Here is a 17,731-nt window from a genome sequence, read left to right as displayed (position 1 = left end):
TGGCTTTAAAGTTAATGGTTGGAGGAGCCAATTCCCAGGTTGCGTGTTCATCATTAAGATCTCTTCATCAAGCAAGTTGGTTGGGTATCCAGAAAATGTGTTTGGAGATCTTAAAGCCACATCTGCCTGAAGTTTATTTTAGGCGATATTAGAATAGTGTGCAGACATAAACATTTTGTCCTGCCAGGCAATGACAAAGGGAGCATCACCTGCAGAATATGGATGAGAATATTAGGGCGCTAACTGTGCTTGAAGGGAAAAGCATTTGGTCACAGGCCAATGAAGTAAAATGTATTTTGGGAGGAATGAGCCAATGAGATAGAAAACAAGCTACATTTTTGGTCTAGACAATGTGAACTGGAAGCCAGCCAGGAAGTGCCATCAAAAGAAGAATCATATTTGTTTTGCTTAATTCTTCTTAGATAGGGAGATCTCTATAAATAATAATACAATGATTTAATTTTAAAATATAAGATTTAGATTACTGCTTTGCTGTGTTCCTTAGAGCGCCATCCTCTGGCTGTCCCTATTTAAATCTGAACGAAACCCTGAAGTCACAAATTTGGCTGTTCCTGCAGAGATTGGATCGAAGTGTTGAGTGAATCACAGAGATATTTTATTGCCCAGAGCTGCTAGCAGTTTTGTTTTTGAGATCTGAGGTGTTGGTTTGATTTTAAATTTGATGTAAGAATAATTATGAATTGGGTATATATCTCAACAGGAGAAATCAATCAATAAAGAAAATTTAAGAGTTACATAAATGATGAATGATGTCAACTTGCATAATGAGATCATTATACAAATAACATATTTCCAATAACTGGAGTGCTCATTAACCTACTTTCACTCCTCCTCCCAGTTCCCACCCTGCTTCATCTCCATTAATTCCCACATCATCTTTGAAAGTGAGCTGTAATTCAAAGTTGCCAATAAAGGAGAATATTTGGAGCTCAGAGTTGAAATAAGAGGCCCTTGGTTCTGAGCTTGCTTGTTTTCTTGAAGGTGTTTCATTAACCAAACTAGGTAACATCCTCAATGCTCAGGCTGCCCAAGGAGCTGCTGATACAGTAGGAATTGTACAATTCTAGAGACTGTCATCTGCACCTCTGTAACTGTCTAGTTTGGCACTGCAACCAATCAAGACAAACACAGACTTCAACGGATAATTAGAACTGCTGAAAAAAAAATAATTGCTACCAATCTGCCTTCCATTGAGGATCTGTATACTGCATGAGTCAAAAAGAGGGCTGTGAAAATATCTACAGACCCTTCACATCCTGGACATAAACAGATTCAACTTTTACCCTCAGAACGATGCCATAGGGTACTGCACATCAGAACTAGATACAAGGACAGTTCCCCCCCGCCCCCATGCCATCACTCTGCTAAACAACAAATTCCCACAACACTCTCAAACTATCTAGAAAGGCAGTATTACCATCATTATTCTCATCTTCCCTATTTCCTATCTCCTTATCTTATTTTTATTTATTTATTTATTTATATATTTAGTCAAGCATATGTAAGATTACAGATATAAGTATAAACATGATTATGAAATGGATACGTGTTGCAATATAGCCATATGGACCCCTTTGAGAGATTGCCTATGTGCTAGATTGGCGTGGGAAGCCCCCAACCAGTTGAATCACATAGGTAAAAACTTGTTTGATGTTAAAGTCACATCAGAGGAGCAGGATATTTACCTCTATAGTGTGAAGATGCATTTACAGTTTTACATCCTTCTTCCTTTCCCTGATAAGATCTTTCTCACAAAGATCTAAGGAATCTCTTTATGTGAAGATCAATTAGTATGCAAGGTTAGGATGTCACAGGATGTATTGCTATGTTTTGCTACATGATCAATATACAAGATTTTGTTTGATGTATTGCTTTCTGATAGACTCTCTTTGATGTGTGTGCCTTCTGATGTCATTGTCTTTTATGCAAATGATTTCCTGTAAGAATCCTAATAAAAAGAGAGACTCAGGTTCTGTTCTGGGCTCTCATCCCAAAGGAAAATTGTGCGTTTAACTCATTTGCTTCATGAGAGACCACCACAGATACGAATAAATGGGAACATTAGGACAGGGAGGGTAGACACATGGGTGGGCTTATGCACACTCCTTACAGACCTCTTAGGAATAGGGTGAGGTCAACAGTAGACAGTTTAAGCTTAAAAGTTTTGGGGGTTTGGGGAAGAAACTAGAGTCAAGTAGTGCATTCCAGGCACTGACCACTCTGTTGCTGAAGTCGTATTTTCTGCAATCAAGTTTGGAGCAGTTTACCTTAAGTTTTTATCTATTGTGTGCTCGTGTATTGTTGCGGTTGAAACTTATGACTATAACTTTGTTGCTTGTATCTTACGATTTATCATTTACTTAGTATCCTAGTATGATTTATGTTGACTGCTTATTTAGTATCCATGACTATCACTGTGTTATATCTAATGTTTTATGATGAATGTATTTTTACAATGATTATGATAATGATCTATCACTATTGTTGTATATACACTAAGAGCTTATGCACCGGAAATCCTTTGTGTGTCTAATCACATTTGGCCAATAAAGAATTCTAATTCTAGTGATGTTCATCATTTAGCACTGATGGTGTTACCTAGTTTCATTACTAGCACTAGTGATGCTATCTAGTTTGGTTAATGAAACATCTTCAAGAAAACAAGCAAGCTCAGAGAGAACGAAGGACCTTTCAATTCAAAAAGGTTTATGACTTTCGAAGTTTTTTTGTTGGAAAAGAAACTGCCAACACTGCTGACCAAACCGTAATAAAGTTCTAGTTTTGTCAATTACAGTGAGCAAAGTTTAACAGCTTTTACCTATAGCAAATCTCTGCTACTTCATTCAAATACATTGCACAGCTTTTTGAATCTATGCTATAGACTTACAATTATTTTAATCTTCCTTCATATATTCATCACTTGCAATCACAGAATTCTGGGAGTCATTTTATAACTAGCAGTTTTTTTATGTAGAAATAAATAATTAACAATATTCTTTTGGAAGAGTTAAGGTACCTCAATGAGTTTTCTACTGGTTTAAATTTGTAATCTTAACTAGTAATTAACTAGTATTTTAAATTTGTAATCTTAACTAGTAGTCTGATGACTCTCTTAATTTGATACACAGATATAAAATGTGGTAAGAATGTCCAACACATATTTACAACTTAAAATATGAACTTGCAGTGCCTTAAGGTAAGTGACTGCTTCATAATTTAAGCCTCAACTACTAGCATTCTTTTCTAATTTCTAAAAAATGATATTTTATCAATTCTGGCATACAGTACTTGGAAATCCAAGGAATTAAATCAGGACGATGTATTGGCATTCAGTTCTAATAAGCTACGGATTATCTTCTTATATCTAATCACAGTTGAGAGTTCCTTTAATGCCAATAAAACTTGCATGATTGTAACAGAACTGGGACTTCATACTGCAAAATAAGTAGGCATGAACTCTTTCTTCATGAAGGTTTTGTTGCATCCATCAAATCACTTATTCAGAAATAACTTTAATGAATCAAAACAACTAATTTTACACCGAAAGTACATCATGCTACAGCAAACCACACAAATCCCACATTTACAGGGATTTTATTTTTTAGATCAGGGCTGGTTCACACAAGGCATTCAAAGTAGCAGACGGCGTGCACAGGAGAAATTTGAACGGCAGCAAAAGATACTTGTATTCTTACAAACTCATCATTTTAGCAGAAAGCTCAGTTGTAATTCCCACACTCAGCACATTTTCCACTCTTCATTTCACAAACACAATTGCTGCTTCACATTCTGTACAGAACCACAAACATGCACATAAAATCTCATGAAAGAGTGATGTAATTTTTATCAGGTACAATGCAAGGAAATTGCAAAGAATATTTTTTTTCAATCTCAAGTGTATCAAAGAATTATGTGAACCAACTCTAAGTATCTTCAGAGCTAGTGAACCAAATGCATAATGATTTTTTCATGCATCTGTGAATAAATTTCAGAGATTATTTCTGAATGACAACCCAAAGTTTTCCAAAAATTCAAAACATAATTCAAGAAGGCAAGCAGATGTACAATAAGGTACTTCCAAGCAATCTTTGGACCAGTCAGCTGTAGGGTTTTCTGTTGCTGAAAACAACTTTGAAATATTACGAGTAAGAGTTTGTGAATTGCAGCGATGCTGAAGGAACACAAACCATTTTAAAAAATGAACAATTAAATGTGATTTATCAAAGACCTAGAACAGCTTTCACCAAACTGTTGACTTCTGAATGTGCTGCAATTGCAACTCCCTGAACTGCCAATCCACATGACCATTGGACATATTAATTGGCAATTCTGATAATGAAGTTCTAAAAACTCAGGTAACTTGAACTCGGAAACCTGATCAATAAAAATGTAAACAAAACACTTCTACACATAGGCAACCATACAGTCACTTTCAAAAGCAAAACCTGAGAACATAAAATGCAATGTTTGGCAACTAAGGAATTAGATACAGGTATATCTTATGCAGATACTGAAGTAGATTTTGGAAATCTTAATCCCATCACATTATTAACCAGGTAGCTCTATTTTTTTTGGCGGCTGCTATTTTGATATGTGTGCGAATACCCCAGGTTTTGGCAATAGTTTAAATTCCATGCTCTTCTCTGTTGAAAATTATCAGTCACCAGGTAAATCTCATTAAAACTTCACACACCTTAAAAAGGAGGTGCCAAGGATTTGAAGAGTGTTGCTCCTCCAAACTGTATATTTACATGTTACTTTGTGGCTCTGTGAATGATTTCCATTTACAATGGATGGGGAAAGCAGCAAAATAACCATGTTTTTTCAAGTTAAAGTGAAAACATTCCACAAGGGTAGCATAGCTTATCTTATCCCAAATGGCGCTTTATTCCAAAAGGCAACTGGACTTTGCTGGTTTTATTTTTCTTTTGAAAATGTTTCCCTTCTCATTCAAAAAGTTCAGAACTGAAGAATCTTGTTGGATGAGAAGCGAAACATTTTCAAAAGGAAAATGTTTTTCAAGAGGAAAAAAAAAAGATCAAGAAAGTCCAGTTGTCTTTTGGGGAAACCCCCCCCCCACCTTTGGGACAATCATGACCTGGATGATTTAAGAATCTCCATAGACATATAACCTATCTTATAAAAATAATGTCAGTGTTACTCAACAGAGCCTCATTTTAGCCCCTGCTAAATTATGACACAAAGAGCTGGGAATGCAATGACAAAATAGATTTCTTTAAAGCGCACCGGCCATGTGGGCTAGGTATACAACTCCTAAGAATCCGTGATGGAGTTTGTGCAGTGTTCGACGATTTCAAACAGATAGTGGTATTTATCAGTCCTTCGAGCGATATCGTAAGCCGTCTCTTCCAAGTTGTTTTTGAGATTGGGCTTTAAGTATCGATTCATGAGTAACAGTTCCAGGGTTTCCTTGCTCTCTCTGTTTCCGGCTGCCAAGTGCAGAGGCGTAAGCAACCCGTTGGTCTGAGCGTTGACATTTGCCCCATGCTGGAGCAAGAAGGAGGCGATTTTGGTGTTGTTCCATTTGCACGCACTGTGCAGAGGTGTCCAGCTATCCACGGTCAGTGCGTGGATATCTGCCCCATGAGCAATCAGCTCACGCACCACTTCCATGTGTCCGTTGTAGGCAGCGCGGTGAAGAGGAGTGTACTGATCTTCATCCTGGACATTTATAGACACAAGGTTTTGAGACAAGAGCCTCTGCACTGTGCTAAGCTGTGGGAAGGGAGACAAAAAGGTTAGTGTTATTCCAATAAAAATGGGGTTTGCAATCTTAAACACTCCAAGAGCCTTTTGGACCCATTTCCCACTGAAAAGAAAACACCAGGAGCCACAAAACCTTCCCGTGCCTCACTATTTCTTGAGCGGCCACAAAACTAGCATATGTAGTTGAATTAAACGTTCTTTTTTCTTCTGAAACGTTTATTTTCTAGGATTTATCCATGGTTGGCCTCCCGGGGGTTGAAAAGCTCAATAAATTGCGTGCTGGCAGGTGTTGCACATTGGCAGTTGTGAAGCATATTTTGAGTGACAGGGAGCCGCAGCAGAGGGGTGAAAGAGCCACATGCAGCTCCAGAGCTGCAGGTTGCTGACCTGTTGTGCCTCACCCTCTCTACTCTCCTCAGCCGGGTCCCTCCTGTTGCCTCCCGGGCCTGCTATCAGATTCAGAGTCTGATAAGGGCCGCGGTGTGGCTCAGGCTGTAAGAAGCCTGTTATTAAAACACAGTTGCCTGCAATTACTGCAGGTTCTAGTCCCATCAGGTCCAAGGTTGACTCAGCCTTCCATCCTTTATAAGGTAGGTAAAATGAGGACCCAGATTGTTGGGGGGGCAATAAGTTGACTTTGTAAATATACAAATAGAATGAGACTATTGCCTTACACACTGTAAGCCGCCCTGAGTCTTTGGAGAAGGGCGGGATATAAATGTAAAAAAAATAAAAAATGAAGAGGAACGGCCTGGCATGCCTCCAGTCCCCAGCCTTGGCCCCATGCCCAGACAGAATGTCAGGAATGAACAAACAAACCTCACTCCTACAGCATGTGAGCAGGGAGCCAGCCACGTGCTAGAATTACCGGCAGCAGATCCAGAGGAAGGGAATTCACAGTGGACGGATCCCCGCTTCCGGAGATCTGAGAGGCGACGTCAGCAGAAGGAAGGGGGGGGGCAGGCCTGGATAAATGCTGAGTCATGGAGCCACACCCCACAGCCTATATAAAGGATCAGCTTGAGTCAAGCAACTTTGAGTCAAGCAAAGTCTCCTTTCGTTTGCTGAAGTCACAACTTGGATTCCTGCCTGCCCTGAGAAATCTGAAAGGAATTTGGCAAAGCTGCGGAGGCTTCGTGGCCACGCTTGATATGGACTTCCTACACCCGGTCGTCGGAGGGGGAGGGGGACACGACATGACCCCTGCACTAACTAGACAAGTTCCTATAAGATTAAGTGACTTCCACACTGTGAATGAAGGCCACACTTTCACTAAAATGCATTGACTCCAAAGAACAAGCAATGACTGATGATATAGTATCTCCAGAGTTGAAGAGGATAACATTTCTAGCTCTTCTAATCAGGGTGGATTTGATTTAAATCAAGTTGATGTAAATCATAATTTTTAAAGAGCAACTATCGTCTTTGTCCCGTCATTTTAATGGCATGTCTGGCGATGCGGCAGTGACACAACAAGGTGAGGGACGTGGCAGGTAGCAGGTGAATGGATGCCTGCTAACAGGCGCTGCCATGATGGATCTGAAATGACAGGTGCTCTTTAAATGTAAGGATTTCTTCTTCCTGGCAGTTAGAGTCTTTATTATTATTATTATTATTTGCAGACAAAAGGAAAGTTTCCTATTTAGCTTGCAGAGCTGGGATTCATTGAATGAGTTTACCAAAAACGTAAATATTGCAGAATATACAGCCACATGCTACATAAACTAAGCTCCATTTCATTCTGAATGCTGAAATTATTAATGTATCCTAAATAGAAAACTATCTTTAGATAGATTTTTACTCCAAAAGCATTTACCGTATTTTTCGGAGTATAAGATGCACTGGAGTAAAAGACGCACCTTAGTTTTGGGGGAGGAAAATAAGAAAAAAGCTGATTGGCAGGTGGATTGGCCTCCCGGAATACCCCCAATCAGCTGTTCCCAGAGGTGAATTTTAGCAACAGGTTCCTTGGTTGTGAGCTCTGTGCCTTGCTTTTTTTTGGCTTTTTTTTCTGCCTCTGAAACTCCATTTCAGAAAAAACTTTTTTTCTGCCTCTGAAACCTCCATTTGAGAAGCTGGGCGGGGTTACATTCGGAGTATAAGACACACCCAGATTTTTACCTTCTTTTTTTGACAAAAAGGTGTGTCTTATATGCCGAAAAATATGGTAATTACATTTCATAAAAATAAAAAAAATCCAATTTAAATAAAAAAAATCTGATTTAAATAAAATAATCTGATTGTTTTGATTTTTTAAAAAAAAATCATTAATTTTTATCCACCCTGCTTTCCTCCCTTATTTTAGAGAAACTGGTGCTATTAAAACCCATCCTTTTTGCAAAGATGATCTGGGGAACCCAGAATCTAGAGGCCTTCATAGACTATTGAGTTTAGTTTGGAACGAACTGGGGATCACTTGCTCAACTAAACGTTCATGGAACACTGAGCAAGCTTTTATTTTTTCTTTTTAACGATCAGTTTTATTACGTTTCCAGGAAGAAAGCAAACTCTTTCACACTGACTCCAAGAAAAATACAATCCTACCATGGTTTCCCGAAAATAACCCACCCACCGGATAATAAGCCCAGTCGGGCTTTTGAGCGCATATGCTAAAATAAGCCCTCCCCGAAAATATTTAAAACCATGCGGAGTCGGTCCCTGCCATTTCCTCTGGTTAGGGTTAGAGAGACAGAGCTGGAAATCAGGTAAGATGGCAAGAGGAGCTCTATCTGGATGCCTTACGCACGGTCACTCACGCCCTCGTCACTTCCCGCCTGGACTATTGCAATGCTCTCTACATGGGGCTTCCCTTGAAGAGCACCCGGAGGCTCCAGTTAGTCCAGAACGCGGCCGCGCGGGTGATAGAGGGAGCACCACGTTGCTCCCATATAACACCTATCCTGCGCGGCCTGCACTGGCTACCGGTAGTCTTCCGGGTGCAATTCAAGGTTTTGGTTACCATCTTTAAAGCGCTCCATGGCTTAGGACCGGGATACCTTCGAGACCGCCTTCTGCCACCGATTGCCTCCCAATGACCTGTGCGCTCCCACAGAGTGGCCCTCCTCAGGGTGCCGTCGACCAAACAATGCAGGTTGGCGACCCCCAGGGGGAGGGCCTTCTCTGTGGCGGCACCAGCCCTGTGGAATGAGCTTCCTCCTGGATTACGACAACTCCCTGACCTCCGGACCTTCAGACGTGAACTGAAGACTCTATTATTTCAGCGCGCGGGACTAGCCTAAGAACAAAAATGTTTTAAACAAATTTTAATGGGGGTTTTATTGGTTCTTATTGGCCTTGATAATATTTAGTTTTAATCTGGGTTTTAAAAGTCTATTTATTATATTGTTTTATATTGTTTTAATATGCCTGTGAACCGCCCTGAGTCCTATGGGAGATGGTGCGGTATATAAGTTTAATAAATAAATAAATAAATAAATAAAATCTTGCGTCACACGCCCCAAAATAAGGCCAAGCGCTCAATTTGGGGTTCAAAAAAATATAAGACAGGGTCTTATTTTCAGGGAAACACAATATCCATTTGCTCTCATTCATTTGGAGGTATCAATGCCCCAATTGTCTGTAATCTCATTCCTAAACATCAATCTACTTGACAAAACAGCACTGCCGTATGTTCACAAGTCTAAAAACAATCCAGACTGGCTTTGTGCATACAACTGTAATTGCCTCATTTTATATCCATAATATTGAAGCCTGTTGCACCAATTGCAATTGCTTTTATTACCCAAAGGCATCATAATCATTTCTGACTTGTCTTGAATTCTGTAGGTGCAGTCAACTATTTTTCCATTGTTCCTTCTAAACCCTAATGATGGACTGTCATAAATGTAAGTCAATTGCCAAGCATCTGAATTTTGATGTGGCCATGGGGATGCTGCAATGGTTGCGAGGGTGAAAAACGGTCATGAATCACTTTTTCAGTGCTGCTGTATCTTTGAAAGGTCACTAAACTAACTATTGTAAATTGAGGACTACCTGTAAACCATTGATAGATGGTTTGCACTCATCTCTCTCAAATGAAGGAGACCTCAGCATCTCTGTGACTAGAGCATAAACCAACCTTATGTTATTTGGATGGATTCAGGTGGGACGATGGAGGTAGCTCTTGAGAATATTACTTGGGGGGAGTTTGACTCTGTGACTCCCGAGGACATGGACAGGATACTGGCGAGGCTGAATGCGACCACATGTTTATTGGACCCGTGTCCCTCCTGGTTGGTACTGGCCACGCAGGAGGTTACACGAGGCTGGCTCCTGGGAATTATTAGGGCTTCTTTGGTGGAGGGTGTCTTCCCACCTGCCTTGAAAGAGGCGGTGGTGAGACCCCTCCTTAAGAAGCCTTCCCTGGACCCAGCAGTATTAGCTAATTATCGTCCGGTCTCCAACCTTCGTTTTATTGGGAAGGTTGTTGAGAGTGTGGTAGCATGGCAGCTTCCCCGGTATCTGGAGGAAACTGTCTATCTTGACCCGTACCAGTCCGGCTTCCGGCCTGGGTACAGCACGGAGACGGCTTTGGTCGCATTGGTAGATGATCTCTGGAGGGCGCGGGACAGGGGTTGTTCCTCTGTCCTGGTTCTATTAGACCTGTCAGCGGCTTTCGATACCATCGACCATGGTATCCTGCTGCGGCGGTTGGGGGGTTTGGGAGTGGAGGGCACCATTTTTCGGTGGTTCTCCTCCTACGTCTCTGGCCGCTCGCAGACGGTGTTGGCAGGAGGGCAGAGGTCGGCCGCACGGCACCTCACTTGTGGGGTGCCACAGGGGTCGATCCTCTCGCCTCTCCTGTTCAACATCTATATGAAGCCACTGGGGGAGATCATCCGTGGTTTTGAGGTGAGTTGTCAACTGTACACTGATGATACTCAGCTGTACATTTCCACCCCGAACCACCCCAACGAAGCCGTCAATGTGATGTCCCGGTGCTTGGAGGCCGTCCGGGTCTGGATGGGGACGAACAGGCTTCGACTCAACCCATCCAAGACAGAGTGGCTGTGGATACCGGTGTCCCGGCACAGTCAGCTGGTTCCATCGCTGACTGTGGGGGGCGAGTCGTTGGCCCCCAGGGAGTTGGTTCGCAACTTAGGCGTTCTACTGGATGTACGGCGGTCTTTAGAAGAACATTTGACAGCCGTCGCCAGGGGAGCTTTTTATCAGGTACGCCTGATTCGCATCCCTTCCTGGACCGGGATTCTTTATACACGGTCACTCATGGCCTCGTTACCTCCCACCTGGATTACTGCAATGCTCTCTACATGGGGCTCCCCTTGAAGAGCACCCGGAGGCTCCAACTGGTACAGAATGCGGCTGCGCGGGGGATAGAGGGAGCAACTCGTAGCTCCCATGTAACACCTCTCCTGCGCAGGCTGCACTGGTTGCTGGTGGTCTTCCGGGTGCAGTTCAAGGTGTTGGTTATCACCTTTAAAGCGCTCCATGGCTTGGGACTGGGATATTTACGGGACCGCCTACTGCCACCAATAGCCTCCCATCAACCTGTGCGCTCTCACAGGGAGGGCCTCCTTAGGGTGCCGTCAGCCAAACAATGCCGGCTGGTGGCTCCCAGGGGAAGAGCATTCTCGGTGGGGGCACCTGCCCTGTGGAATGAACTACCTGTGGGGCTACGCATACTCCCTGACCTCCGGACCTTTAAGCGCGAGCTCAAGACATTCTTATTTCATCGAGCAGGGCTGGCCTAATGGGAATTTTAATGGGGTTTTATAGGGTTTTTATAATTTTTATTTTATAATTTTTAACTCTTTAGCCAAATTGAATTAGATTTTTAGTGATATATTGTTTTAATTGTTGTGTTACTGTTTTATTCTGGCTGTACACCGCCCTGAGTCTTCGGAGAAGGGCGGTATAAAAATATAAATAATAAATTAATAAATAAATTTGAATGCCCCATTATGTCAAACTTAAAATCTCTCTAGGAAATAATAGGCAAAACAAATTTATCACGTAGAGTTTTCTTTCATAGACTCAGGGTTGGGCTGCTGGGGGTTCGCAGGGGTTTGGGAGAACCTCTAGCTAAGATTCTGTGCAGTTCAGAGAACCCCCCCAAATTTCATTCCTGGCTGGCCCCCTCACCCCGCCCCTCCAAGGAGTCCTCACGTGGCCTGTTTTGGATGCAGGTAAGTGCAAGGCGTGTGCGGAGGCTCGGGAAGGGCAAAAAACGGGCCTACCGGAAGTTTGGGAAGGTTGGAAACAGGCCCGTTTCTAGCCTCCAGAGGATCTCCGGAGACTGGGGAGGCTGTCTTCACCCTCCCGGAGCTCGAGCAAAGCCTCCAGAGCACAGGGAGGGCAAAAACGCCCCCCTCACTGTGGTGCAAGAGGCCGACTAGGCCACGCCCACCATGGTGATGCCCACTCAGCAACCGGACAGGGAACCCCTTGCTAAAATTTTTGAAGCCCACCTTCGCGTATACTGTATTACATTCGGCTTACCCTATTTTTTTCAGCTGCCCAAAGCAGAAGTTTTCCTGGGCTGTTGGCCAATTTTTTCTCTTGAGCCTGGTACCATTCCTCTGTTTTCTCTTCCTGGTCTTCCTCATCAGAGTCTCCAGACCAAAGACTCTGGGTTCCTCTAGGGATGAGATGCCGGTGGGTTTCCAGGAGCTCAAGCTGGTTAAAGCTGTCAGCAAAGTCTTTCCCCTCCTCATCCGTGTTATTGTTGTCAGCCGACGTTATGCTTTCGTTCATTTTGCAAGCTTCGATTTGCCAGTCCCTAAAGAGCAGAAGAGTGCCGCTTTGGTTTTCCTAACTCATCTCCCCAATGCCTTGCCAACCGAGTTTGGTAACGAAAGCGACTGGCAGCAACATCACCATCATCTTTAAAAAGAGAAAAGAAAGAAATGGAATATTATGATTGGGGAAAAGAGGATAATTAGACATTTGCTGCACCTTGAACAGCAACTCAGAAGTGTCAGTTTAAAAAAAAACTATCTTATTGCTTCCTTGGCACTATCAAGACAAGAAACATGAATTAAAATCAGAATTCTTTATTGGCCGAGTGTGATTGGACACACAGGGAATTTGTCTTTGGTGCATATGCTCTCAGTGTACATAAAAAGACAAGATACATTCGTCAAGAATCATAAGGTACAACACTAATGATAGTCATAGGGTACAAATAAGCAATCAAATCATACTAGGAAACAATCAATATAAATCATAAGAATACAAGCAACAAAGTTACAGTCATACAGTCGTAAGTGGGAGGAGAAGGGCGATGGGAACGATGAGAAGATTAATAGTAATGCCGATTTAGTTAATAGTTTGACATTGTTGAGGGAATTATTTGTTTAGCAGAGTGATGGCGTTTGGGAAAAACTGTTCTTGTGTCTAGTTGTTCTGATGTGCAGTGCTAAAGCATCGTTTTGAGGGTAGGAGTTGAAACAATTTATGTCCAGGATGTGAGGGGTCTGTAAATATTTTCACAGCCCTCTTTTTGACTCTTGCAGTATACAGGTCCTCAATGGAAGGCAGGTTGGTAGCCATTGTTTTTTCTGCAGTTCTAATTATCCTTTGAAGTCTGTGTCTGTCTTGTTAGGTTGCAGAACCAAACCAGTTATAGAGGTGCAGATGAGACTCAATAATTCCTCTGTAGAACTGGATCAGCAACTCCTTGGGTTGTCCATGAAGGACTTCTTCTTACAGTCTCTTTTGTAACCCTCCAAAATAATTTTGGAATTAAAAAAAAACCCCAACTTCTTGTTTCTTTCTATTTTTAGAAAGAACGAGCAGAGACAGCGTTCAAAAGATTGCATTATTTTAATTCTCTCAATTGCACATTCAAAAATGAAGTTGTTCATAATGCTCTAGAATGATCAGGCATTTCCAACCTGTATCCCACAGCTTGGACTGGGAGTTTGCAACCCCACAAGACTGTAAATTTTTAACATTATTATGTGATTTATATACATTAACTACTGTATTTTTTGGACTATAAGACGCACCCGAGTATAAGACACACCACATTTTCAAAGAGGAAAACAAGAAAAAAATGGTTTTTGTCCTCCCTGGCCCCCAGGAGCACTCTGCAGGCCGCCCAAACCTTCTGTGCGCCCCATTTTTTTGAAAAACGAGCCTGTTTTTGCCCTCCAAAACACCCCACATATCCAGTTTTTGCCCTCCCCAGCCCCCAGGAGCACTCTGTAGGCCTCCCAAAACCCTCTGCGCATCCTGTTTTTGCAAAACAACAGCAAAGTTTCGGGAGGCCAAAAATGGCTGTATTCGGTGTATAAGACGCACTGACATTTCCACCCTCTTTTAGGGGGGTGGCAGTGCATCTTATACTCCGAAAAGTATGGTATATTATATATTTTATATCTGGCCCAAAACAATTCCTCCTCACTCAATGCTGTTCAGGCAAGGCAAAAGGTTGCATACCCATGATAAGAAACGGTGAAGATTCCTTCCTATAACATTTTATTTATTTATGTTACCTAGGCCGTCACCCATTTTATATTTTATGACTTGCAAAATGCAAACAAAACCTTGCTAAACAAACTGCCAATGCTCAAGGAAATTATTGATCATGCTCACCACCACCGATAGCAGCAGAATTCACCAAATAACCAGAGAGACAGGAGGATGAGCTACAATGTGCTACAAAAACCATCGGCAGAAACAGAGTGAGAAAGGAAAAACCAAACTTTCTTCTCTCCCCCTTCTCTCAGTTGACTATTAAGGAATGGAAGAGGTCTTTTTCTTTACCATACAATAAGATTTGGATGGTGGAGGCAAGAGCTTTCATTTTTATTTTTTATTTTTTACAAACCAGTAAACCAATACACTCCATTTCAATTTGCAGGGAAGGACAGACAGGATAAGGGGATTAGGTATTAAGCCTCATCTGATAAGAGACAGTATCAGCAACAGAGTTGGAAGGTACCTTGGAGGTCATCTAGTCCAACCCACTGCTCATGCAGGAGACCTGTACTAGGGATTCGAACCACCGAACTGTCGACCTTTCTGATCGACAAGCTCAGTGTCTTAGCCACTGAGCCACTTCAGAGCTCAAAGGAGGAAGGAGGGTGGAGAAAGCATCTCAGAAGCATCTTCTCTAATTCTCCGGAAAATAAAACAAGGGAGAGAAGACCCAAAGGTGCTTTTTTCAAAAGGCAACTCGACTTTTGTTTTTTTGTTTTTCCTGAAGATGTTTTGCTTCTCATCCAAGAAGCTTTTTTCCCATTCCGACTGAATGCTGGGAACGGAGGGATTGCTATTCCTTGCAGGCCTTCCATTCCCCAGCATTCAGTCAGAATGGAGGTTGCTTCTTGGATGAGAAGCAAAACGTCTTCAAGCAAAAAAACCAAGAAAGCCCAGTTGCCTTTTTGAAAAAAAAAGCACCTTTGGGACACAATTATGGCCTGGATAACTGAGAACCTCCCTAAACGTAAAAGGAACTTTCAGACTTGCAAGATGCTGTTACTGTACACCTACAATAACGGTGACGCTCGTGCTCACGGTTTTGGCTTTCTGTCTGGACTACCTCAGAGCTGGCAGTCCTACTCAAACCAGCAAGGCTAAAAATACATGCAGATGAAGGCTACAAATCTAATGGGGTGGTGTTTTTTTTTAAAATTATCTGAAGAATCACAACTGGCTCCTTCACACAAAAGGGTCAGAATAACAAAATAGCAGATGGGACCTCGGAGTTCAATAGAATAGAATAGAGAATAAACTAGAGAGAATATGGTAGAATAGAGAAAATAGAAGAGAAGATTGAGTTGGAAGAGACTTTGGAAGTCAATAGAATAGAAAATAGACTAGAGAAAAAGAGAAGAGAAGAGAACAGAATAGAATAGAATAGAATTTTTTATTGGCCAAGTGTGATTGGACACACAAGGAATTTGTCTTGGTGCATATGCTCTCAGTGTACATAAAAGAAAAGATACGTTCATCAAGGTACAACATTTACAACACAATTGATGATCAATACAACACAATCAATACAACACAATTGATGATCAAAGAGAAGGAAGAGACCTTGGAGATCTTCAGGTCGAACCCCCTGCTCAAGCAGGAAACCCTATACCAGAAAAATGGTTATCCAATCTCTTCTTAAAAACCTTCAGTGTTGGAGTATTCACAACTTCTGGAGGCAAGTTGATTAATTGTTCCACGTGTCAGGAAAGTTGTTCTTAGCCCTAGGTCGCTTCTCTCCTCGATTAGTTTCCATCCATTGCTTCTACTGGGTTTTACTCTCAAAACTCAGAATCTGTGCAACTTAAGAATTTAAAATAACAGAGTTGGAAGGGACCTTGGAGGTCTTCTAGTCCAACCCACTGCTGAGGCAGGAAACCCTACACCACTTCAGACAAATGGCTATCCAACATCTTCTATAAAACTTCAAGCGTTGGAGCATTCACAACTTCTGGAGGCAAGTTGTTCCAGTGATTAATTGTTCTCACTGTCAGGAAATTCCTCCTTAGTTCTAAGTTGCTTCTCTCCTTGGTTAGTTTCCATCCATTGCTTCTTGTCCTACCCTCAACTGCTTTGCAGAATAACTTGACTTCCTCTTCTTTGTGGCAGCCCCTGAGATACTGGAACACTGCTTTCATGTCACCCCTAGTCCTTCTTTTCATCAAACTAGACATACCCAGTTCCTGCAACCATTCTTCATAAGTTTTAGCCTTCAGTCCCCTAATCATCTTGGTTGCTCTTCTCTGCACTCTTTCTAGAGTTTCAACATGTATTACATTGTGGCAACCTCTATTCCAGCCCCCTGCTCTAATGCCATTCCAGACAAATGGTTGTCCATAAATCTCTTCTTGAATAGAATAGAATAGAATAGAATAGAATGCAGAAAAATGCCCAGATAGGATAGCATAGCATAGCATAGAATATGGAAAGGAATAGCATAGCATGCATAGCATAGCATAGCATAGCAGAATAGAATAGAATAGAATGCAGAAAAATGCAGGATAGGATAGCATAAAATATGGAAAGGAATAGCATATAGTGCAAGCAGAATAGAATAGAATAGAATGCAGAAAAATGCAAGATAGGATAGGATAGCACAGCATAGCACAGAATATGGAAAGGAATAGCATAGCATAGCATAGCATAGCATAGCAGAATAGAATAGAATGCAGAAAAATGCAGGATAGGATAGCATAAAATATGGAAAGGAATAGCATAGCATATAGCGCATAGCATAGCATAGCATAGCAGAATAGAATAGGATAGAATTCTTTATTGGCCAAGTGTGATTAGACACACAAGAAATTTGTCTTTGGTGCATATCCTCTCAGTGTACATAAGGAGATTAAAATACATTCATCAAAAATAAAAAGATACAACCCTTAGTGATCGTCAAGGTTACTAATAAGCTATCAAATCGTACTAGGGAACAAATAAAAACAATATAAATGGAAAGATAGAAGCAACATGGTTACAGTAATAAGTGGGAAGAGATAGATGCTAGTAAGGAAGGGAATAATAATAATAATAACAATACAGTCTTAGTAAATAAGAAACCCAGCCTCACAAACCCGCGCGGGGCAGGATTCAAACCACCCGGTAATCACCCACGTAGCCAGCCAGCCCTGCCTTTGAAGGTGGCTCAATTAAGCCTTACGGGCATCTCAAGAAGCAGAGACGAGAGACACCTACCGAGAAATGAATGAACGCCTAACACGGAGTGGTGGGAATATAATATAATATAAAATAAAATAATCCTCGGCGTAGACGCTTCGAGACCTCCGTGGCTCCAGGACAAGACGCGTGTTCGGAGAGAGCGAGCGACCGAGAGACCCAAAGCCGTCCTCCGCGTTGCAGGCAGCCGAAACCTCGACTCCTCCACCGCCCCGACAAGCCTCGCGTCCCCCTCCCGTCTAGGACATTTCCGCCCTTCCTTGGGCGGGTGGGGTGGGGGGGAGGCCAGGTCTCACCGGAAGCGGCTGCGGTTGCGCAATGAGAGTCCATTGCGGGGGAGAAGAGGGGGGTGTTAGGCACGTGTGGG

General features: G+C 42.1%; 1 protein-coding gene across 1 annotated transcript; it reads right to left on the bottom strand.

Annotated features, from left to right (window-relative positions):
• Positions 1–3,513: 3,513 nt before the first annotated feature.
• ANKRD49 (ankyrin repeat domain 49) lies at positions 3,514–17,626 on the bottom strand. The gene is made up of 3 exons (XM_058186496.1): positions 17,383–17,626; positions 12,208–12,591; positions 3,514–5,757 (listed from the first exon to the last, which is right to left on the bottom strand). The coding sequence occupies exons 2-3, from the start codon at positions 12,460–12,462 to the stop codon at positions 5,296–5,298; spliced, it is 717 nt and encodes a 238-aa protein (XP_058042479.1). The 5' UTR covers positions 12,463–12,591; positions 17,383–17,626; the 3' UTR covers positions 3,514–5,295.
• Positions 17,627–17,731: the final 105 nt, after the last annotated feature.

This window comes from Ahaetulla prasina, chromosome 5 (genome assembly GCF_028640845.1).
Source record: "Ahaetulla prasina isolate Xishuangbanna chromosome 5, ASM2864084v1, whole genome shotgun sequence".
Classification (NCBI taxonomy): Eukaryota; Metazoa; Chordata; class Lepidosauria; order Squamata; family Colubridae; genus Ahaetulla; species Ahaetulla prasina.
Note: the sequence above shows the minus strand (reverse complement) of the source record. Positions and strands in the feature narration are given on the sequence as shown.

What these genes read in the sequence shown, in the direction of transcription:
- ANKRD49 (XM_058186496.1), bottom strand. Translation starts at nt 12,462, where the DNA reads ATGAACGAAAGCATAACGTCGGCTGACAACAATAACACGGATGAGGAG. An exon ending in GGGCAGCTGAAAAAAATAGG is followed by an intron (nt 5,758 to 12,207) that starts GTAAGCCGAATG and finishes CCCTTCCCACAG; the next exon opens with CTTAGCACAGTGCAGAGGCT.